Raw genomic sequence first — 25,939 nt, 5'->3', positions numbered from 1 at the left:
TTTTATTTTTTAAGTGTGTCACTCACTACCTGCATTATTTCCAAGGAATACTACTAGATATTGTCTTCGACCTTTTGTCCTTTTTTTTGGATCTCCTTTTAAAATGCCAAAGCATTTGCTGATAAGGCAACCACTTGGACAGATCAACAAAACGCAATTGGTTCACTTGTACGAGAATCCTACCCAACAAAAACAAATCTCGTCGATTAGGACTGAATTATTTCATAAGATAATACAATCATTATCGTGTTGTCTTAGTAGTTAGATAAACGAATGAGGGAACCAAACACGCCTACTATTTGTCTCATACATAATAAACCCAATAAACTAAAGATGAAGTTACATTCCACCTACAAAATGTCATTGCTATCTGATTATTGAACATTCAGTGACTAGATCATAAAAGAATAGGTACGCCTTACCTGCGCAGTGCTGGTAGAAGGGAAACAAAGACCCCTTTCATCTTAGCTTCCAAGCAAAAGAGCATATCAAATGGTGTGAATAATTGACCACAGCAAAAACTAGACATTCTAATTGAAAATAGTAACAGACAAATAGTAACTGTGGAAACAGCAAGTAAAAGCAGGACGCCTTATACATTTATCCTTGTTTGGTCAAGCTTCCAAGATCTATTTATTTATGCTCTCACACAAATGAAATCAACAAGAAAAATGAGCAATGAGAAATTTATGCAGCTAAGCTTTCAAGCTATAGAATTATATGAATGCGCGGACTGTTTGGACAATTCAGAACTCATCAAACTGACAAAAGTTCTACTTTTGAATCTTCTTCTTTCCGTTTATTGCTAAAATCATATTGCAGAGCCCATCTAAGGCGTATTGGGGAGGGTAATAAGGAGTGAAAGAATTACAATAATATTACACAAAGTCGAATGACCTATGGACATTGAATGTTACATGACGAGCCAAAATTGAGATTTGTAGCGGCTGAGTGAAAACCATAAATCTATCTCATCAGCAACAGTTGCAGTGCCTTAAAATTCACAAACCTGGCTAGCTCATAAATTGTATGCTTCACCATTAAACCTCTTGTAGCAAAATCTGCTGTCTCAGAAATCTGAATGGTTCAAACGACCGTGAACACAACATAAAAATTCGTGAAATCTCTTTCACCAACTGTTTTTCAATTAGACATTGAACCGAAACAGCATTATATCCCCTTCTTGCACAACATAATCTTTTCCTTCTAACCTCAACTGCATACACAGAGATAAATCCTGTAACCAGCTTGATCTATTCTCTTGTTTGCACGGGTCAGTAGACTTAGTGCTCACATAGAAACACTGTTTACATTCTATTACACAAGTAATTATCTTTGTGAAAGAAAACTACTTACTAGTAAAAGTTACATGAGATTAGCAGCCTCATTACAATTTGGGGATAGGGTAGGCAATGAACATTTAATTTTTAAGTGCTGGAGCCAAAGTAAGAAGGTTATTGAGATGATAATGATAATGGTTCACTAAAAAATTTAAAAAGGTTCCAATCAACAATAATCAGGAAATGACACCAAAAACAACCATGGATTCTTTATTTGTGTTTGGCTAAGCTTTTTGCTTCGGGAAGGTATTTTAATGTAACCACTACATGTGCTTACAAGCCAAAGATAGACTCTAAGGTTATTTTAAGGGTTTCTTTTTTCTAAATAAAGTTTTGTAACAGCTAAAATTGAAATATTTAGCTTATTTACCGGTACTTTAAATATTTATCTATTTTTGAAATTACACTGCAATCACGAGTCCTAAGTTTTAACTGATTCCTCGAGACATTTCAGGTAGCCAAGGAATATCTGAGGGTACCTTTGGCCCATGGGGAAATACTCTATTTAGGTTCAGATATATCTGAAATTGAAAAGAAAGCTAGTTTTCAAATTTCAATCATACACTTGGTTCAGGTAGACTATCAATGGGTTATATACTGCTTTACAGTCTCAATCAAATACTACAAAGACATTTTACATAGTTCCCAACATCTGAGGTCAAAAATACAGAAGTAACAGTATCAAGAACCATAAATGATCAGAAAGTGCCAACTTACCAGTCCTTTCTCCCTTGCAGCTGCAAAAGAACCAGCAGAAACAAAGTCATCATAAGCAACCTGCAAAGAAGTGAAGTCGACAAACCATTTAAAAACATTAAAAAAAGTTTTTTTATTAAAAGGTAAAGGGAAAGACCATTCAAAAACTTATAGTGAAAAAACACTCTGCTAATAACATACCAAGACAATAAGAACACACCTAGATGACAAATCATTGAATATGTTTAATTCTAAGGCTCATTTCTCCTAAAAATAACGAAGGATAACTACTATAGTTCCATGTTAGCCATGGTTGAGTCTGTTCACACTTCACAACAAGATCATCCAGTCTTGGGTGTGCATATGAGGCTGGAAGGGGATGGTCAACTAAGCTGAAACGTTTCCAACATCTAGTTTGTGGCAAGTTAAGCTTTCTTCCATGAGCAAAATAACTCCAAGCACCCATAAGACAGTTCTATTAGTTCCACATAATCAGTGTGGTGAGTTTCTGGGCTACTTGAAATGAAAGACAAAAGACAACCACACGATTAAGCATAAAAAGGGCAACATAATGGATCTAACCTTCAAATTCACAATCAAACAAACCAATCCTAAATCAACTGATCTAAGATCCATCCTATTAAGGATTAAAATATCCACTACTACTTGTCTGAATGAAGCTAACTGGATGCTGAGGATTCATGTGAGCGGCCTAGTTAGTTTGGATTCGCTCATATTTGTTGTTGGTTGAGCTAAGATCCACCCTATCAAAAGCTACTATTTGAACATCTCTTAGTTATTATTTTATGCACAAACAAACCTAGCAGCACCAAAATAACATTTAAACAGAATATCTATGTCTGGTAAAACGGGTAAATGCAGACTCATGATTACAAGTTATAACCATGTAAGTAAATTTTGCATTTCCAGCCGAAAATAGACTCAATTCTTCATAGTCACTGATAATCACATATCACATAACAAAACAGTTTTATCAAACTCCACCATTTATGTGAAAACTTGCTTTGACATATGCTCTATCCATCTAAGGTGACAAACCACTAATAGATCAATCACATCAATTTGTATTCAAAAGTACAAAGTTTCACCACTGTCAGCATATCTTCATCATCTATGATCTAACCAATATGAAGCTCTAAGCTCTCAATCATTACCTTCACGATGTTTAGGATATATATGCATGCCTACTAAATTTTATCAGAAATATTGAGTATATGGTCGTCCTCTAAAACAAAAACAATGTACATGCTGAAATTCTTGGGAGTAACCAAAGCATAGTTTACTGTTTCTTATGACTTGCCCTATTTTTACATGATACTCACCGTCTCTGCCCTGATGAAGCCCTTTTCAAAGTCGGAGTGAATAACCCCAGCTGCTTGGGGAGCAGTCATTCCTATATAATCATAATGGTTAGACAAACATTTCAGGACAAAGGATGTGAAGGGATAGATACCACATGGTCAGTCAAGAGCCTATCAAATAGTGAAATCTGTACCCAGTCTTAGCAAAATACAAAAGAATTATCATTCTTTTCTAGAAGCTCAAGTGACTCAGTTATAGTTCCCTGTAAAGGAAATTTTTAGAGAACAGTTTTAGTCCCTCTGTTGCAAATTCCAAATTTAGTCCCTCTATTTTTTAAGCACATAAAACTTATTGTTATTCTTTAAAAGTGACCTAAACAACCATCCAGAATGTTTTTCTCGAGAAAATTGACCCACAACAAGGAAGAGTCCAGCATCAGAAAAAGAAAATGAACTAGGGAGAAGAAGAACTTTCATGTGCAGGAGCTGTCAAACGAGAGAAAAGGCAGCAGCCTGGAGAAGGAGAATAAGTGAGAAGGCTGCTGGTTGAATGAATGAGCCTTGTAGAGACAATGTGAGAGGAGGGATAGAAAACAACAAGCATGAGCATGAAGAATATGACTTTTTTGCGCTTCCCCTTTTCCCACCTTTTAAATGATTAAAAGTAAACATTTTAATCAGAGGAAAAGATACAGGTATTTAATAGGAAAAGCTAAGTTGTCATTTAAGTAAAGCTACTGAAGACAAGGAAACAAAATAGATTCCATTAACTTGTACAAGTGCCATTAACAATAGAATTAAAAGAGCAAAAACAGGAAAAGTGGAGGTTTTATGTGCTTAGCCAGATAAAAAAGTACCAATATTGGAAAATACTATAAGAGAGGGACCAGAACTGCTTATTTTTCACTTTAAGAAAAGATTGAAATAGAGAAACCATAGTGCAAACCTGTGAGGATGGTCCATGCTTTGGTTTCCTGCAAGTTAACCAATGATAAACTCAATACTCATACACTACAGTACCCAAAGGCGAAAACTACGCCGACAGTCAAAAATCACTAAAGCTCTTTTATTTGTTTCACCTTCTCGCCAGAAGTGAAGTATGTACGCAACCCTAGGAGACCATAAGTTTCTCTGATGAGATTTCCAAGGCCACTTTCATTGACACCAAGCGATTTCAAATATTCTATTCTTTCTTCTAAAGGAAGTTCAGATAGCTCAGACTCAACCTGCAATAGGAAGACCAGAAATATGTAGCAACTGGAAGCAACCCTCTGTTCCACAGAGATTTTTTATCGTGTAGAAAGCTAGATTCACTTTAGCACATCATAACTCTGAATCCCTAAAGGTGGAAAAAGTTAAAAATACATATGGCAAAGAAAACAAGTTGGTAAATAATAGCTCCTCTACCTAAAATAGTTACGAGATCTTGACAGGTCCCGATTTCCATGAAGGTCAGCTCATGCTTTTCACCCCTTCTCTCATAGAAAGGTAATGTCACACATCCCGAATTTCCTTCTGGTATTTATTTTATCATAAGAGCTTCTAGACTCATATCACCTTCTTTAACAAAGAGAGTTTCTAGACTTGTATCGAGGACCACAACTAGATATGACAATTAAAGTAATTTCCAATAGAGCATTAGGATAAAGATCTCCCCCTGAAATGAAATAAGCATGAATTTTGATTGATTCAAATACAAAAGGGAAAAGTGAAAGATGTCAACTGACCTGCGCTGAAATAGTTACCACACCAGAATTTAACTCAGCAGCTTTTTTAATTACTTCCTTCACATGAGGATTATTTTCAGGTTCAGCTACCTCTGATTCCGCTACGTTTGCCACAAATATGACAGGCTTCATTGTTAGAAGACAAAGTTGTGTTATAGCATCCTTTTCAAACTCCGACAAAGATACTGATCGTGCTGGTTTTCCATCCAGTAGTGCTTGTTGTATTTTCTCCAAGGCAGACTTTTCTGCTTCCTCCTGAAACGATAATATTAAAATAGACATCCCCAACGACAACGTTTGTAATGTAACTACGAGGATGTCAATCATACAACAATCAACATTTTAAAACCTTGCAAGGATGAACCACTCACTTAATCTCCCAGAAACTAAAAGATAAGGTTACCTTTACTTTAGCTTGTGAATCTTTAGCTCTACCTTTTTTGAGTTTCTCCATTCTTTTCTCAATCTGCATTCTTGTAAACTTAGTGTCGTTAGTTGGTTCGCATATCTAGAAACTTTACAAGGAGAAGAAAGAATACAAAATTACAGTTGAAAAAAAAAGAAAAAATATATCATCCACATCCCTTGTCTTGTGTGCATTTTTCTGACACCATCATGAGACTGTCATGCATGCTTCATAGGTACGTAAAAAGCTATTATTCATATACACTTCTCGTGCAATACAATCATCATCACATGCATTCGAATCTGTATTTTAGTCCATTTTAATAAAAAGCATCTTATGTCCTCTTTTTTCTCCATTTATCTGCATACATCTCCATGAGCTATACCCCTAGTTTATGTTAGACAAATGAGGAGGCTAGGGTAGGTGACTGCCTCTCTATAAATAACTTAAGATCAGCAGAACAGTTCCAGTCATTCCCATGATCATTTCTTATTCTACATAATTCTTCTTATCCTGCAGCATTGTCTTCCTTGAGCCCAAACAAAATGAGTTTTTTTTAAAATAAATTAACTCCATTGATCATTGATGTGCAACAACTTACAATTGAGTTTGGCATACTAAACTTTGTACAAGATCATTGAGGGGAGTTTAGTAAGCTATACTTTAGTCAAAAATATGATTATAATCAAAACCTATGGTGGTCGGTGGACCATAGATGATATGAGATAGTTTGTTCTTTTTTATCCTGAAAGAGTGAATATCCCATCTGTCCATATTGAATAGCCCCTTTACATGATTGGGAAAAGCAGTTTGAGAGTTGAAGACATGGATTGACTCAAAATTATGGCTCAGGCTTGCCAATTTATCAGCTGGTCTACTGGCTTCCCGGAAACAATGCTTGATTTCAAAATACAAAATGAGTTATATTAAAATAAATCATCTGCATTTTTAAGTAATTCAATTTATTCTCGCCTAAAATATAGACATCAACTCAGGAGGACTTTATGTATGATAGGGTACACAAATCCTCTCCACCTGATATTCTTATAAAGGAGAATTATATTCATCCCTTATAGTAATGAAACTAATGTTTTTTGAGATTTTTAGTAGACTACATGACAACAGTTAATTTTCAGTTTCTTTATTTTCCAATCAAATGTGTTTGTCATAGATTCTGAAGGCAAATTTGTATTAGGTAAAACAAGATGGTCCGAAAGCATGACTAAATGTTTTAATTTCAGGTCATATTGCATGGGAGAAATTTTATTTTTCACATGTGGTAGTCTTTTCAAGAATTCCTCAGATTTTTTATTGCAGATTAAGTACAACAACAACTACACCTTAGTCCCAAGCAAGTTGGGGCAGATCAAGTGATAAACAACTACTACACCTTAGTCCCAAGCAAGTTGGGGCAGATTCAAGTGATAAACCAAATTCTTTGAATAGAGCTTAATTGAAAATCATTCCCCTTAACCGAAGATAAAGAAGTGTTCATTATCATAATGTATGCTACACTAGCCAATTACTGACCCACAGGATATCTACTGAATGTTTAGAACTGACACTGTCAGCAACAAACACCATAAAGTAAATGACCGTACTTATATTTCAATAACAATTTAAACCATTAGTACTATACCCTGTTCTGAAGCAAGATATTAAAATCTCAAACATCCAGTCTCGTTTTCTCTAACAGATTATATCACCTCTTCATAATACATATCTAAAAGGCAACCTGAATGCAACAGTACAAAATCTAACAAGTTGGTTGTCAGCATAATAACCAAGAGCACCCATTGCTTTCATGAAAATCATATGCTAATATCCTTATCATGAATTCTAGTGACAAATGAACCACTGGAACTGATTTCAGAAAGGAATGAAGTTCCATCTGAGCTGTAGTGAAAAATAAGAAGGAAGAAAAAGTTTAAATGGATCCCAATGACAACTGCTTTTTTCCTTAATTATTTGGAGACCTTCACCCAGTTTCTTTAAAGATCACATGTTAGCATCCTGTAAATGTAAAGCAGAACTGTAACAAGTACCTGATCCAAGTCTGAGAATATTAATTCCAAGTTGATTACATCAATATCAGCTTTTGGCTCAACCTTCCCATTCACATGAACAATGTCATTGTCCTCAAAACAACGTACTACCTAAAATAGTACACAAAAGCACTTTCAGCAAGCAACAACAGAAAATGTATGACAGAAAAAATTTTAAATCAGTAAGGAACTCAAAGCATACTGATGGGGCACTCTTCCTTCTCTTTAGTCGTTACATGCTCATAAGCTAGGATTGCAATATAACAGCAAAATAAAGCCTTACAACTCAAAAGAGAAAAAAAAGGCCTTGGAATGATTATTTTCATATTTGAAATGCAATTGAAGTATTAAATCGAGTAATTTCCCTAGATAGTCACCCATGTTTGAGAAATTACCTAGGAATATCACTTATGTTTGTTTTAGGACTACAATATCACCCAACTTTGACACAAAAAAATACATTATTTCTCTCTTATTGGGGTGCCATGTCACATTTTCTAACTTATTATTAATATTTTTCTAATTCTTTTAAATAATCGGAGGAACCCACATATTTTCTTGAAGAACCGGAGGAGCTCATATTACAGTTCTTAGTGTAATTTTTTACCGGGTATAATATGTGTGTTTGTCTATTTTTTTTAAAAAAAATCTATATATATATATTAGGAGAAGTAAAAAGTGTCACATGTCAGCACCACAATTATTCAAGAATTTTAATTTTTCAAAAAACATTTCAAAATATGCTCTAAAAATAAAATTAAAAAAACAGGAATTTTAATATAGCTATTTTAAATAGAAAATAAAAGTTTTTTTGTTAAAACAAATTGTAAAGGCAAAAAATGGATGATTTTTAAATGCCTCTAATTTCAATTTTAAGGGGAAAAAATGAAATTGAACTATCTTTTTTTATAAAAACTGTAATGTCTCTTTATACTTATCACACTTTCAGTGATTTTAGGGAATATTCCAACAAAATGGAATGTAAAAATATCTATCTAAATAGGAGAGGAAAAAGTGCACCATAAAAAAACTATAATTATTATTTAAAAAAATTAATCAAAAAACTTATATTAAAAAATAATTATCATTTTTAAAAAATTAAAAAACTTATTTTTAAAAAATTGTTAGAAATGAGTACTTTTTCTTCATAACTTACCAAAAAGGGATACATCAAGATCTATATTTTATGTAATATTTTTCTCTCGTTTTTATACCAGGATCAAATGACACTCTTCAATGAGGTCAATCTTATAGATTCATCATTACTTTCATGGAAGTGGACTGGGAACTAACATGGACTTCAACGTAACACAAGATTACAGATAACAATGATAAAGGAACTAGAAAGTATATAAACCTGAAGTATGGAGTCCACTTCACGTATATGTGACAAGAACTTATTCCCCAGGCCCTGCCATAGAAAATATTTAACAAAGCTATTGTTGTATCTTCAATTTATAATGCCACTGATGCAATGATACAATAAGTGAAAACATGACTAATAATTGATATTAGGAAACTTTAGGTTATTGAGAATAAACCTCCCCTTGACTGGCTCCCTTTACAAGTCCAGCAATATCAACAAACTCTATCGAAGCCGGGACCGCTCGTTTGGATTTGCTTATATCAGAAAGAACATGGAGACGTGTATCAGGGACAGCGACTATCCCTACATTTGGCTCTATTGTGCAAAAAGGAAAATTAGCAGCCTGAGCCTTTCCATTCTCAACCTGCAAGAACATTGGCAATGGCTATAAGGGCAAGTGACCAACAACAAACATACCAGCAGATAATCAAAAGGAGTTATTTGACAGCAAACTACAACAATATAATGTCAAGTTTCCAGCATATGCTACCATTTTTTAGCCTTTTAGACTGGAATACACGGAGAATGGACCATAGTAACAGATTAATAGTACATATGTAGCTGACACCTGCTAGCAAACAAAAACTTCAAAACTGTTGAACACGTAACCCATTCTGTCAGTTAATGCCAGAGGGCTTCAAAGATACCTTTAGTTTAAGATACAGTGGTGATCTACATCGACAACCATAACAAGAAGCAGCACAACAATTACCATTTTTCTGGTTTAACACTTGCACTGAGCACACAAATTATTCAGTAATACGATTTTTTATGATTTCTTTTCCCCAACATGTAGAACTAATAACATCATTCATATAGATGTGTAGTATGCATAATATTGGATATTGGAGAAGCATCTAGGAATTACACAAAATCAACCTCCCAAGGAAATTATGGTTTGCCCCGGCATGTATTACTAATAACACGTTCATCAACTAAAAACCTCAGTTACAGTATCTTTAACTAGTGAATAACACCCTCCATACAGATATGCACTATGCATTTATCAAATAGATGTACAACAATTCAGCTCACGAAAAGCATCTAAAAAAATATCCAACATCAATTTTCCATTAGTTTCCTACGGGTTGTGCTTTTCCAGTTTAAGAGCTATCCAATTTTCAATTAACAGCATCTACCTTCAATTCCTTCTGACAGAAGGACCAGTAACTATACTTACACTCCAGTAAACATCTAACTCACTACACACTCATACTTGTAGTTAAATAATTAAGCTTTTACGTCCATTTTCTGAGCTTAAATTGCATGACTATCGGCATTTCTATAAATATATGGGGTAAGCGTTCAATTGCGTCCTTGCAGAAGGAAATATATTGTGAAAACAGACTTACAACGGCGTTGAACAGCGTGGACTTTCCGACATTAGGAAGGCCAACGATGCCAGCTCGCAAACTCATGCTTATCTTAGCGACGGAGAAGCGCCTTTTGATGAGTACCACAGGATGCGTAGATTCTGAGAGTCGTAACCACTGGTGAGAAGAACCATTGAGGAAAGAAGACTTGAGCGGAATTGCCATGGAAGGAAGAAGCTGAGAGCAAGCCATTCTCGCCATTTTACCACTAGCAAGTTGAAGTGCTTATTGAGTGGTACACACAGCGTTGCGGCTATCTATCGCCGTGCTACAACTACAAATATTTCTCGGGTTCAACTCAGTGACGACGCTACATGTAAAATTAGAAAATTACCCAAATAATTGCACCAAAATTGTATTTGAGCCCAAAAATTTGGGAAAATGAAACAAAACTAGTCCCTGCCATTGCATTATTTAAAATCCCTTTATTTAAATGATGAAGTATATGTGGCCTTTTTATTTAAGCAGAGGAAAATCTATATATATATAAATGAGGATCATAGAGGAGGTGATGTGGCACCTCTCTATGACCTCCATTCATTTTTCTTATTTTTCTTCTTTTACTTGACATTTTTTCTTATTTTTTTCAATTATTTTTTCTTATAAACTTATACCTCTTTAATTATATAAATTCTATTCTTAAATTAGTATTAATTATATTCATATCCCTCAAACCTTTCATATTCATAACCTCTTCAACCTTTCATATTCATAACTTCTAATTATTTAATGTGAAAGGTTATATTAACACTATAAAATCACACTAAAATTGTATATTATTTTGTAATCATCTTTGGATAGAGAATTAGTGGAAGAAATGTTACAATATTTGTAAGCTTTGAGGTGCATTATTTTTTCAAATATTATTTCATATATTACTTTTAATTAGCAAGTAAGGCTAATATGTCATCATATTTTTATTTCTTCTAGATAAATTATTTTGTTTTGTTATCTTTGAGATTTATTTTATGACTATAATGTATTTGTTATTATTTTTCTTGACTCTTGTATATAGGATGAAACGATAACATCAAGCATGAAGATTAGTGGATTTTGAGTTATATATATCGATTATTTGTCCAAAATGATTATGTAGGAGAATTTATGATTAAATGTAATTTTCCTTATTCTTTATGAGATATAATATTTTATTTTGTTAACTTTGAGATTCATTTTAGGACTAATAATTTATTTGTTATTATTTTTCTTGACTCTTGTATATAGAATGAAATGAAAACATTTAGAGATGGAGATTAATGGATTTTGAGTTATATAGTGATTATTCTTTATTTTTTTAGGTCCTTAAGAAATAATGTTTCTATTATATTATTTCCTTTTGAATTATTTATGTTTTGTCAAAAATGATTATATGTGTTTAAATAATTTTCTCCTTATTCTTTATCCTTTTCTTCTTTTGGTAGATAATTTTTTAACTTTTAATCAGATTTGCCGATTATAGAAGATATATCTATAATGAAAATGGTTAGACATTCTTGCATAATTTGAGTTTACAAGGAAAAATAATTTGATATGTCTAATCTAATTACAACTCTTTCTTTGTTGAATCATACATTTGATATTATTTGTTTATGTTCATGAAGATAGAAATCCTGAGTTTTTTTTAAAAAAACATCTAAGTTATTCTCCTTAGACCTCTATATGATTCTTAAAAAATTTAACTATATATAATGATAACACCTTCAAAAATAATTATTTGTTTAGGTAAATTCATCTCTCACTTTTTTATTGATAATATTAGTTTATTGTGTTTGTGGCTTATAATATTTAAAACATAGAAGTAGAAATCGATATTGAGGGTGGGCATAAACACCGGAAAACCGAAACACCGAACCGAACCGAATTTTTTCTGAATTTCGATTTCGTTATTTCGGTTTTCGATTCGATTTTCGATACGTATTACTTTGATTTTTGGTATTTCGGTATAAACCGAAATATTATACTATAATTTATATTATATTTATGTTATATTAATTAATAATTATTAATGTTAAATAATCTTTTAAAAAAAGAAAAAAGAATGTGAAACCCTATGTAATGTCCCTATTCCTAATTTAATTTTTAATATTCATCTGCAGCCTCCTCTTCCCCTTGCAGACAACAACTCTTCCTCTTCCTCTTTCAGGCAGCAGCAGCAGCTGCCGCCAAAAAAAAAAAAAAACTAAAATTGTAAAGTTTAAAAATCAAACAAAAAAATTGTAAAGTTTAAAATTTTAAAAAGCTCACTAAGCAGGCCCATTAAAAAAAACAAATAAAAAAACCAAATCGAATTAATAAAAACCGAACCGAAATATTTTGATTTGGTATTCGGTACACAATTTACAAGAACCAAAAATCGAAAAAACACGAAACCGAATCGAAATGCCGAATGTCCAACCCTAATCGATATGCTACTTAAAGAAATATGTATATATACTTTTATAATCCGGTGAAACAATTTTTATTAACAAAAATGATAGAACATAAGAATGTAAAGTTAATTTATTGTTTTTAAAATACACATGGTTTTATTAATAAAATATTTGTCTCAATAACTGTAATATTTACTTATAATAAAATATTTGTCTCAATAACTGTAATTTGTTTGTTTTTCATTTTCTATAATTAATGTTCTTTATTAGTGTAATAATGTACAAATATTACTCTTATTATGTTACAAAAGTTCAAAGTCATATTATTAATCCTCTTAATTACTGTGACTTTTTATTCTTAGGAATTTATTATGTTAAATGTAATATTTATTTAAAATGTGAAATATATTTTTTAATTTTTTGTGTTTAAGCCAAACAAAATTAAAAAAAAAAGGAATAGTGTATGTGTCATTTTCTTGAATTTTTTTTCGTAGTTAATTCTCTCTTTTGTTCTCTTTTATGTTATTTTTAAATTTTATATTTTTTCCCAATATAAGTTATCCCAAAAATAATTGGATATCTAAACCTAAGTATAATGATAATAATAATAATAATAATAATAATAATAATAATAAGTATGAAATTTAACTAATTAAGATTTTTAAACTTTTTTTATTTAAAATTTAATTATTAACAAGTTATTAATACAAATATTAAATTAATCTAATATTGTACAATAAAAATAATTAAAACATGTGATGATTGGGTCATGACGAGGACAAGTAATAGTAATTGTGGATAATGATTTATAATAGTGTTGGCTAACTATATAGTTATGAATACTAACTATTAATAGCAATCTGAGTTATACATGGCCAAAAAATTATACTAAGAATATAATTTATCAAATTACAAATAAGCATAAAAGAACGATTAGATTTCAAGTTTACATAAATATATATAAATTATACTAAGAAAATCTCAAATAAAAAAAAATGATCACAAGTTTACATTTAAGTAGTTCTAATATTACCCAATTCTTATTACCTTCCCTTTTTCTCTATAAAATTTATTTCTAATATTTAACTTTTTGAAGTTCACATATATTGATTTCTTAATAAATTTCATATTTAATCTAAATATTTTTCATAATTTCTCTTCTATAAAACTATGTGATTAACAAAAAATTCTTTTTATTAAAGTAATTATTGATATTAAATATGTAATTTTATTTTAATCTTTTTCATAACCGCGCAAAGCGCGGCTAAGTATACTAGTTAGAATTAATATCGAATGTAAACATGATTGTAAAATATATTAGAGTTAAGCTATTAGTTAAATTAATTTGAGTTTCTTTATTTTAATAAAAATGATGTAAGAAGTAAATAGAAGATGAGTCTATTGGAGGGAAGAAAATAGCCATATATGTATACCCTTGGTAAGAGTTGTATAAAAGTTGAGCTCAAACACTTTTAATTGCTCTGTCTACGTTTTAAATTCAGTTCACACTCTGTTTTATAATTTTATTTTCCCTGAAACCTGAGGAATTCAAAACCAAATTGGAACTTGGAAGAAACAAAAAACATATATTATCTGTGATTTCAGTTCATATGTGTACGCATTTTTCATTCAGGAACATCGTTGTTTACTAAGCTCTTTTTACGAGCCTTTAAAGTGCAATGACTAATTCATACAACATACACCAAAAAAGAGTGTATCACAAACACATCATACATTGAAATATCATTATCTAGCTAAGTTCTCCAGGCTCAAGTGAATGATTTTCACCGACTTAATTCCTTCTGCCACGATCATGGTCACGAGGTCGATCACGACGACGGTCATGATCACGGTAGCGATCACGGTCACGGTCACGGTCATCATCACCCTCTGACCTTCGTTTTCCTCTATCTTGCTCTTCCCCTCTTCCTCTATTCTGTGAATTGTCTTTGTACCTAACTTCATCTGCATGACCACCATCATATTCCACCTCATCTCTCCGATCCCTCTTTTCTCTCTCCCTCCGATAATCCTTGTCCACATGCCTCATGTTATCCGCATGTCTCTTATCATGGTCTTGTCTCTCCCCCCCAGCCTTACGGTTATCATAATTAGTGTTTCTTCTATAATCCAGATCGTTCCGACCCCTATAATCCCTTTCCTTCTCTCCACTTGCTCGCATCCCACTTCCACGATGCCTCTCTTCAGTTCTATAATCATTACTTCTATCCTCCTGCCTATGCCGTTCATATCCATCTCTTTTTATATCCTTCCTGGCTCCATCATCTTCAAGTTCTCTACGTTTAGGATTCTGATTCTCGTAATGTTTTCCACCTTCAAATTCTCTTCCCCTCTTATTTCTTTTTGGACTTCCAGCAGCATCTTCATCAAATACCATTTCATACCTTGAATTAAATGTTCAGAAGAGTTTTAAAAAAAGGAGTTTTTAGAGAGAAAAACAGGAGGAATGAGGCGTGGGCTGTTGGTTCCTGCTAACCTTGAGTTACCGTCTCCACCACGCTGCTTGTTGTCTTCTTCTTTAAGAATGTAGTTCGACTGCTGTTTGGTGGCATCACCAGTGCAGTCTTTAGCCACGTGATCAAGAGAACCACATTTGAAGCAACCTCTTCCTGAAATAAATAAATACCATTGATCAGATCTAATTTGGCAGGGGCTGCAACAATGTTGCTTGCTTCCATAAGTTCTAAATGTGCAGATACACATAAGAGATGTTGGAACTACTTTAAAACAATAAAGTCGTTATACATAGTTCACATGATATTTTACTTGAGATTGTGGGGAACATTTCGCTGGCAAGCTTACAGGGATATGCTGGAAAGGCAGCAGAGATGAGAACTTTTATGTGATTTTTTTTTTTAATCAAGAACTTCTATGTGAAATCTTGTTATCAGACTCTGACGAGGAATGCGGCTCGGGATGGTGCTACCATGGACAAATAATTTAGAAATCAAAGCTCCTATTAGAGTAGCTTCTGTTAGATGGGTTGCAGCACATGCACTTGTTTGACGCAAGAAAAATTACAAAGAAGAGGTTTTAGCTTTTGTAGCTGGAGCTAAACTTGCAAAAAGATGGTGAGACAGTCAATCGCCTGCTACTACACTGCTATTTCAAGTGGCATATTTGATGTATATTCAGATGTTCCATAGTCTTACGGAATTCAGTGGGCTATGTCAAGCCAATGTGAAGCAAGCCCTCTGTAGGTGGCAAAACCAGAGTTTGAAAAAGGAGGAGAAGAATGTCTGGAAAGTCTGGAAGATCTGGAAGACAATTCCATTGTGCATAATGTGGACTGTTTAGTCAGAAGAGAGAAATCGAAGATGCTTTGAAGGGAAGGAAGAGAATATTGCTTTAGTTAAAAGCACATGTATTCAGAGTTAGAATTATGGTGTAATGCTGACTTTGCTTTTGATGTTGATGTAATGCTGGAGTTTTGGAATCCTCACAGATATAAGAGGATTTCTACTCAGCATGTTTTTGTACTGTACGGTACAATCTTGGTACTGAGATCCGTTTAAAGACTTACTTTTTACCTATCAAAAGAAGAAACCAAACTATCACCCTATTTAGCAACCTCGAGGAAAAAGTTCCAATAGGATAACCTGTTAAGTTACATTTAAGAAACATAATCTGTCAATTGGTCACACCAACTGAAACAGTAATTTTATCATACCAGAAAAATTAAACTGAAACAGTAATTAATTTTTGGGGGATCAAATGGCATAACAATGATTAGTGACACTGAATAGAAGAATAAACAGTAAATATAAAATGAAATGTGATCCTAAAAAGATCAAATTCCAATAAGCTAACATCTGCACATATGAGCAAAGTATTTGATATCAAATACAAACCGTCATATAATCTGATGACATCATCTTGCATTCAGTTTGATAAGCTATAGCATTCAGTTTCTAATACAAATTAATTTCATTCAAAATTGATAGACGAACCACATTACAAGATGTGCATAGCTTACCTTTACCCGTTTGATCTTTGCGTCGATATTGGGACCACAACTTTGCAACACTCTGGCTGAAATCAACATGTATCCTTCGATCATCAATTAAAGCATTATCCATCTATCAAAAATAGCAAAAGTGAGTCATCGAAAATCATAGCTTCCCCACCATATATGTTGCTACATTCTAATAAGTATAAACAAACACACAACTTCAATATTCAGGTAACAAGTTAATAAAAATGAAAGACCAAAACAAGCAAGACAGAAATGCACAGCATTTGCAAGTGCTCCTGCCATTAATATTGGTTGCCCACTTTCTTTTTTGGTGCCTTTAAAAATAATGTCTACTTCCATAAAAGGAAAGTTCTACCACATATTTTATCACACCAATCATTGCAAAGATTCTACTTCAGACCACACCTCTTGTATCCATTGGAAACCAAAAAGTGGAATGTTGTTTCCCTACGTTCCTCAACTAAAACTGCTTACAATAAACATTTTAAGCCTGGCCTGGGAAACATAAATGTTCAACAAGACATTCCATTTAAAACCCCTTCATAAATTAATAGGCAGGTCATGGAAAAAAAACTTTGCCAAGAACATGTATATCAGCACTACTTCTATAAAGCAACTGCCTTAATGCCACCAATAGGATCTTTAAAATCAAGCTTTCCAGTTGGTGGTATTTCACACACATTATTTATTTATTTATTTTTATTTTTAAAATCTAGTAGCAGACCCCACTTATGGGATCATATGTTGTAAAAAAACTAGTAGTATGGGTGCTGCATAATCAATATTGGCTTTCCTTACACTTAACATCAAGATAACACAGACTATCATAGGACAAGTGTCCATTAAATGATATACATTCTAACACCAGCATTCAAGTTATACATTCAATTTGGAACTCATAAATATGAACTTCTTAAGCCCTTTGATAAATAGACACAATTAATAAAATACATTCATACATTCCAATCAAGACGGATATTATTCCTCTTTACTACCTTAAAATATGCTTGTTCACAGGCCTCTTTGTCCTCAAACTCTGGCAAAATAAGAAGTTATAAATCAGTACGTGAGGAAAAATACATGAAAGAAAGCAATTACTTGCACAATGATTAATGGGGGCTAAACAAAGAGAACAAAAAAGAACATAGTTAAAAACTGTTTTCCCAGTTTAGTTGGTAATGGGGCAGAGAAGGGGAAACCAAAAGTGGAGATATGAAAGAAACAATGTCTACTAGCTTTTCAATCTCTTAAAGAGGAAGTATGTCTTTTTCTTTTTGCCCCCCTTGTATTGTACATATACAAACCAAGGGGGATTAAGTCATTAAGGGGGAGGAGGGGGGGGGGGGGACATGTGCAAGGTGTCCCTGATTCACATGAAGGGACTTGATAAGGGGAAGAAGTCCTTGTCTAAACACAAGGGTTTATAAACTTGGACTAAGGTTAATCAAAAGCCATCCATGTGCTAAGTTACTCCAACAGGGTCTGCTTTGGAGAAAAGCAGAGGCAAGGAAATTTGAAATTTATTATTTTATTGCATTTGATTTTGTAAAAGATATATTAACAGAATGAATATTGATTAGCAATCATATTACCACCTATGATTCTGTCCTTCATAGTGACTGAGGTTCTAATGAGAAGTTCTATAAAAGAAGCTTCTGCATAATTTCTAGATAAGATTTGAGCTTCAAGTGCTAAGTTATGTCCCTCTCTTGCCTTCTCTTCTAGTTTCTCCTCAAAGTCCGGGCAAAAGACTGATACCCCAACATTCTATCATTTTGGTTCCTTTCGTATTCCTTCAATCCAAACAAGCCCTAAGATTAAGATGGGCTATTCCTAGTGAGGGTGGGAACAGAAGAGAATCAGTGGGAAAGGTAATGCAGGTCGTAATATGATCTGTGGTGAAGCAAGCAAATATTTGAATAGGAGATACACCCTTGTGGTTAGAGATCAGGGTGATGGCATTTACCACCTTAGATGATGATAATCAAGGATTCAAGGTGTTGCTCGTTAACAATAGATTGTTATTTCTGAAAAAATAGCAGGTACCAACAAAATCAATTGGAGATCAAGGTATTATATTCAGCTACTAGTAGTATACAGCTAGATGAGGCAAATCAATCAAGATTTGAGGTAGCATACCAATCAGATCACTATTGAGAACTTCGCATTAGAAAATGTTGATGAAGAAGTACACATGTTGAAATCTTTTTCAGAAGTATATATAATGTAGGTACGGATATCGATCAAACATATGTCCTCCTTGGTTCAGATAATTTAGAGAATGTTGCCCTAAATAGTGCAAAATTAAAAGGAGGTCTTCCTCAAGTGATTGACTGGTCAACAGCAGATGCTCTCTTAAGAGGTTTTTGACACCCTCGATGAGCGCCAAAGGTACAGATATCATTATAGCACGCTTAGACTTGCTAGCAAGCATGGGGCAACTCACATCACATCCTTAAAGAGTCTAATTTTGAAGAAAAACATCACTGGGGTCTGGGGAAGAGGCAGCAATAAGATGCATATTAATATTTGTTAAGCTTTATTACCTCACAATTGCTTAAGCGGAAACTTAAACTTACCAATGAAAGCATAGCAGAGGCTATCCCCAGTCTTGAAGTCCCTAATTATTTCAGCACTGAGGAGAACAAGTAATAAGAGATGAGAGAAATTTCAACGCATATTGACAGATAGGGAAGAATAAATAGCACGTAAAAACATTCAAAATATCAAGCAGTCAATGACTTACGATGTCACGGTACCAAAGCGTGAAAAGATTGTATACAGATCTTCATCCTGCATGAAAAAATATTGTCTGATAGTACCACAAAGAAAGATGGCATACTTGTTCTAATGTTGGAAGAATAAGACTAAAGCTTAGACAATAGTCCTAAAACAAACTTATAAGCACAAGAATAAAGAAGAAACTCACTTCAGTAACTGGATTCAATTTACATACAAAAAGCACATTGTCAGGCGGCTTTATCTCAGCATCAGGAATGTCCCCTACCTGTGACACAAGTTAGTACAATTACAATTTAGTTGTTTGAATATTTTTGAATGATCAAATAGTTGAGAAAAGTTCTTACACTTTCAAGTACTACTGCTCGCGAATGTGCTTCTTTTGCACGCAGAACCTCCTCAAGTTCTTGCATGCCTAGTTGCTCATCCATAGGCACCCAATCATCTTCTAGACGTACATCATCTTCAACCTAAGTAGTTAAAAAGATGTAAGGGCGAGAAAAGGATAAATAGGTAATGCTTGAAAGTGGACAGTGAATATACTGGGGATTTATCCTCTTTTATAAAAAATTACATTCACTTCCATTGCAAAGGAATATGGGTATAAAGAAGAGCCTTAGGTCCCACCCTGAGATCACATCCAAGTGAGCAAGTCATGCAGTTTCATCAAAGATCAGGAAAGGAATCGCAAAACTGTTTTACACGACAACAGCAGCATACCCAGTGTAATCCTACAAAATGGGGTCTAGTGTTTTACACTATTTTAGAAACAAAAACTTCTCTATGCAACATGCTTTAGGAAAACAAATCTTTGAGTTTTTCTGTAATTACACATATCTGATGCGGAACGCTATCATTCTTTCAAATTAAAGCCCAAATACAAAATTCTTGACTAAATATGGAAGAAGAATTTTTGTCAGATAATGCAAAGCCTAATAATCTATCATAATCCTCTAGCAAAAAGACCAATCTAAAAACAAGAAATGTGGCTCTCAGGCTCTATATTCTGACATTTACATTATTAAAATTCTCCAGAAAAAACAAGCATTGCTGTAGACAAAATTCTTTGTCTAGAACTGAACAGTGGAAAGATGCGAGTACTAGTTTATTCGACTATTTCTAGAATTTCACTGACATCCCTACTCAAGATACCCTGACTATCTTGGCCTATTAACTTTAAATGGACATCTTTAAATGTTATATTAAGCTAATAACTGGTTCACAGATTAAAAGGAAAAAAGAAGAGAGGAAACAGACAACAAAGCTTTGCAGAGTCTTTAGGTGGATAACCTACAGCCCAAAACTTAAAAGTTTGTCCATGTACCAATTAAGATCTGCAGAATGAAAGATAAACTTCACGGAATACCATTGCATATCTTTACCAACATAATCTTAAAAAAACTGAGAAAGAGTAATCTTAAATTTAACGCAGAGAAGGATGAACTAAAATATACTTGAGATGCATAGAAACTCGGGGAGGTGAACAAGTGGACCAGTAATTTCTACATTCTTTACCTCATCTTTTGGCTTTCCTTCAGGTGAAGCATCTGGAACCAAGTCGCTTAGTTGGGGAGGATCATCAAAAGGGTCGTCCAATATGTAAGTATGTTTGATTCTGAATTGTGAACATTATCAATTAGAAGAGATCTACTAAATAGTGAAAAAGAGAGCATAAAATATATCAACAACGAACCGGATATTTTTAAATGGCCTGCCCTTCCCGTCCACATAAGCTTCATTTATCCTATCCAACGTCTCCTGCCCTTCTGCGATCTCTCCAAAAACCTGACAGAATAAACTCATTGATTAAAATGTCAAGGATTTGGAGATCTTAACAACTTTAAGAGAACATACAGGAATTATATAATCAGAGGCTTCATACCTTATAGCCTCATATTATTCACAAAGAAGTCATAATAAATAACAATGAAACAACATGAATGATGCAGAATATAAATCTGAAATTAAGCAAAACTATGTAGGAAAACCAAGACAATCAAGGAAATAAAATATAAAGATATTTCCTTGACTTTTTATTTGTGATGCTGCTATACAAGATAAAATTCTAGCATGTGCATATTATGCATCATCTTCAGACCATAAAGAACATATCAAATAAAAGGTTGTTAATACACTCTATTAGCTATAAGTCCTAGACAAGCACAAGCATAGATACAATAGTACTAATATCACTATAATGAGTGTGGTTATTTTCAGAATATCTACAAAAAAATCACAACCTTTTTTTGGAAACTACTTCACATAAAAATTTAACCCAGCATAGTGAAAAATCCACAAGAAGATAGGAGAAAATAGTATGCGAACAAGTAGGAGCAAGCAAAAATAGTTTAAAACTAAGATATGATTACTTGGCTAATCCTTGAAAGTTGAAACACTTCAGGAAAAGAAAAATTGAACATCATAAAATGTAGGTCGGCAAGTATCGGAAATTATGTTGCCAAGTAGCTTTCTTGTTATCACTACTAATGAGTTTCACAAAAATATTCCAGGATAGAATTCTCCAGATAGAATCTGAGCAACATCAAAAAGACGAACCCCTCATAAAATAAATCCTTATTTGGCTATAATTTTCATATCATCTAATAAAGATTCCAGTACTAAACTGGCTCCCTTAGAACTTTCAATGTAAGGTAATATATTTTTGTGCTATTTCTGGAATAATACCTCCTACCTACTTAGATGACCTTAATGCCTGTGATTTGTGAAACCATCTTAATTCTTAGCTAAGAAATTATCATAGTGTAGTGCAACTGAGGTAAGCAAATAAAGAAACGATCATAGCCAACTGAAGTAAGCAAATAAGGAAACGATCATAGTGCCAAAAACATGGTTAAATGTTAATGCAGTTAATAGAGAAATTTATAGTGCATGGATCAACGAAATAAGTCAAATCTTGATGCCTTAATAGAACAAAGAGGACAAATAAAGTTTAGGATACAAATACTCACGGTGTGCTTCCCATCAAGGTAGTCGAGATCATTACGCAGTGTGATGTAGAACTGAAAAGCCAAAAAGAAGAATCACATAACTATATGATGTTGTATCACAAGCTATAAACTTGAAAGGGACCAAATGAAGACAAAAGCTACAAGAACTTCATTATAAAGGATTGTATTTAAAGCTAATGTGAGGGAAAATTTCAAGACCTGAGAAGCATTTAGGTTCTCCCCAGCGCTAGCCATGGCGACAGTTCCCATCTTTGAATGCTTCAAGTCCAAATGAATCTCATCTCCAAAGAACCGAGCCTGGTCACCGTATAAAATTCTGAAAACGCATTGAGTGATGTGATCAGGCTAATATGAAATTTCAAAATTCTATTGCATCTTATAGCAAAATACAATCCAAGACCCCTTTTACTAAAAAGTATAACAGATACTATAAGTGACCCAGGGTTAGACAACACATCCAAGCCATTACTTGGCAGATAAGCCATTGAACAGGGGAAATAGACATACGGCCAACTAAAAGAATCCTCCACCTCCAACTACGAGGTTGAGGCTTGAATCACCAATGAGTGAAACTGGATAAAGCCAATGTCGGCCCTCAGATGGGTATTTGGGTTCACCGTATCAAATGAAAGAAAAAAACACTTGAAAAAAAATAAATTTAGCGTATCTATAACTACTCCTTACTTGTAAACTGAATCGCCCCCAGATCCTGTTCCAGTGGGATCTCCGGTCTGTGCAGTGAAATCCTTCTGAATCGTGTGGAAAAGGCAGCCATTGTAATACTTAATCCTACATTATATAAAGGAGTGAGTTTTATAAGTTTAACGCTCCTTGAACATATATGCATTTGTTTTACATATTGTTTTCACTTCTCATCATGAATGCAGTCAGATACAGGTGTGTTGCATAGAATATAATAGAACATACACAACTCATTCATAAAGGTAGTTATGGCCTTCTGGTGACAGCCGTATGAAACAGAATGAAAGACTTGCATAAGAAACAGTACCAACTTTGACACATCATTCAAACCTTGACAATTTGGATCTAATAAACCAACAAGACAATGATGTTGGATGCAATGATTTTTTTTATTTTTTCTTTAATTTATGTCCTTTCCGGGCAACCTCGACTAATTCCACGGATACCTGCCACCTACCACCAGCCAGCAGGTACTAGGTTACTCTGTCCACCAAGGCGAGGATAAATGAGAAGAATTACCTCGTGTTCAATGAGTTTCTTTGATTTGCTTCTCAATGACCCAGGAATTATTTTTTTATAATTGTATTAATTCAAAAAAGGGCTGACAGCTAAATGCAACTCCTATATGGTTCAATTTATTAGTTTCAACGGATAAATGCATACACATACCTATCATCGTCGCAGTAGATTCATAGTTAGCATGTTAGAATTAGTATACAAATAGGTTTCTGATTGACGCTAATATAACACCAGATAAGCAACGAATTGAACAAATTCAGCAAGTTTTTTCCAATATCGTCGCTTAAATCCGCAACTAGACGAGTATAAACAGAAACAATAATATCCACAAAAGCAGGTTCAGCGTAAACACTTACTTGCACAGCTTCAAAAAATTCTTGCATGTCAATGGGCAGCGATCCGTAAACAAGTCAATAACTATTTCTCCCAAACTCGTGACTATCATCACTGACATTTTTCTCAGGAAGAAAGGAGATTGAAGACTGGGGAAGAGGGGTTTTGGGTTCAGCAGGCTCTCGGAATATTGAGGTAAACGGACCTCCAAATCGAAAATTTAAAGTGAATTATTGAAAATTGAAATTATATTTAAATTATAATTATGAAAAAAAATTAAATTATTTTTATTTTTAGAAAAAAAAGTATAATATTTTTTTCACCATAAAAAATCATGATCAAATATTTTCTAAGTTGTTCCTTTTATTTGTTTATATATATATATATATATATATATATATATATATATCTTTTTATTCGATATTAATTTATAAGTTATATTGAAAAAAATATTTATAAACAGAGAGTATTTGAGAAGGGAAAGCAAGGCTTTTTCTTTAAAAAAAAAAGGCAACCTTCACGTGTAGTAAATAAAAAAAATCATATTTGGATGCTATAGCAAAGTTTGCATAATTGCGCTCCATAGCAAACATAAAATTGTATAATTTGTTATACATAAACAGTTGAAGCAAATTGTATAAAATGAAGTATAAAACAAGAAAGAGAAAGACACTTGGGCAGAGAACTGTATAAAAACGAAGTGTATAAAACGAATTGTATTATTATAAGTGTATAGATCGATTATATACAATTTAAATTTGTATAAAATGAGAAAAACAAAAGAGACTTGACAAGGAATATACAATTGAATCGAATTGTATAAAACGAGAAAGAGAGAAATTATATACAATTTGAAAATTGTATAAAACGAGAAAGAGAGAAAGGCAAAAGAAACTGGGCAGGGGAGTATTTTTATTGTATAATTATAAGTGTATAGGAAGAAAATATATGTACTTGCATATGTATATACAATTTTCTCACGCTTTATACAAACATAAACACAATTTATACAATTCACTTCTATTTGTATAAGTGAGAAAGGCGAGGATGGCGAGCGAGATTTGGGAGAGTGGCGAGCGAGATCTGGAAGAGGGGAACAAAAATATATGTATTTATACAATTTTATTTGCTTTATATAATTAGAAGCAATTTTTATACACTTGTGTTTATATAAAAAGTGAGAAAGCGAGCGAAAGATTGGAGGAGAGTGGCGAGTGAGATATTTGGGAGAGAGGCGCCTGACAATTTTTTGCAAAACGTTTGCTATGGAGCACAATTAAATCAAATCATAGCTACTCCATTTATTTTAGGTTATTAGTTTGCTATTATATACAATTTCCAAAAAAAAAGCAACTTTCACATATATCAAACATAAAATTCATATTTGTATGCTATAATAAAGTTTACACAATTGCGCTTCATAAAAAACTTATTTATGTATAATTCGCTATACATATACAATTGAAGCGAATTGTATAAAATGAGAAAGAGATAAATTATACACAATTTGAATTGTATAAAACGAGAAAGCGAGAAAGACATAATTAAATTGTATAAAACGAGAAAAAGATAAATTATATACAATTTAAATTTGTATAAAACGAGAAAGAGAGAAAAGACAAAAAGAGACTTGTACAGGGAATATACAATTAAATCGAATTGTATAAAATGAGAAAGAGAAAAATTATATACAATTTGAATTTGCATAAAACGAGAAAGACAAAAGAGACTTGGGCAGGGAAATATTTGTATTGTATAATTATAAGTATATAGGGCGAATATATATGTATTTGCACAGTTTATACAATTTTCTCTCGCTTTATACGATTATAAACATAATTTATACAATTCTATTGTATTAAACGAGAGAATATTATATTATTAAAACGAGAGAGGCGAGCGACAGGAAGTGAACAAGAGAGGAAAAGTGGGGAGCGAGAATATGAGGGAGAGAGGAACGGACAAATAGTTTGTTATGAAAAACTAGTAAATCAAAGGGTGGCTATTATATATTATTTATATTATTAACTTGTCAT

General features: G+C 33.1%; 2 protein-coding genes across 2 annotated transcripts; both read right to left on the bottom strand.

The window, feature by feature from the left end:
* Window positions 1-672: 672 nt before the first annotated feature.
* LOC107026187 (ribosome-binding ATPase YchF) lies at window positions 673-10,670 on the bottom strand. The gene is made up of 11 exons (XM_015227066.2): window positions 10,255-10,670; window positions 9,078-9,266; window positions 8,894-8,947; window positions 7,537-7,647; window positions 5,489-5,551; window positions 5,086-5,340; window positions 4,438-4,584; window positions 4,305-4,332; window positions 3,380-3,450; window positions 2,058-2,117; window positions 673-1,216 (listed from the first exon to the last, which is right to left on the bottom strand). The coding sequence occupies exons 1-11, from the start codon at window positions 10,474-10,476 to the stop codon at window positions 1,148-1,150; spliced, it is 1,269 nt and encodes a 422-aa protein (XP_015082552.1). The 5' UTR covers window positions 10,477-10,670; the 3' UTR covers window positions 673-1,147.
* Window positions 10,671-14,217: 3,547 nt separating this feature from the next.
* LOC107024132 (peptidyl-prolyl cis-trans isomerase CYP59) lies at window positions 14,218-24,115 on the bottom strand. The gene is made up of 14 exons (XM_015225031.2): window positions 23,927-24,115; window positions 23,034-23,138; window positions 22,548-22,665; window positions 22,350-22,400; window positions 21,074-21,165; window positions 20,896-20,995; window positions 19,728-19,850; window positions 19,571-19,648; window positions 19,388-19,434; window positions 19,221-19,276; window positions 17,637-17,677; window positions 16,642-16,744; window positions 15,142-15,274; window positions 14,218-15,049 (listed from the first exon to the last, which is right to left on the bottom strand). The coding sequence occupies exons 1-14, from the start codon at window positions 24,022-24,024 to the stop codon at window positions 14,437-14,439; spliced, it is 1,758 nt and encodes a 585-aa protein (XP_015080517.1). The 5' UTR covers window positions 24,025-24,115; the 3' UTR covers window positions 14,218-14,436.
* Between the last annotated feature and the right edge of the window lie 1,824 nt (window positions 24,116-25,939).

This window comes from Solanum pennellii, chromosome 7 (assembly GCF_001406875.1).
Source record: "Solanum pennellii chromosome 7, SPENNV200".
Taxonomy (NCBI): domain Eukaryota; kingdom Viridiplantae; phylum Streptophyta; class Magnoliopsida; order Solanales; family Solanaceae; genus Solanum; species Solanum pennellii.
The sequence above is the reverse complement of the archived record's forward strand: the minus strand, read 5'-3'. Positions and strand labels throughout refer to the sequence as shown.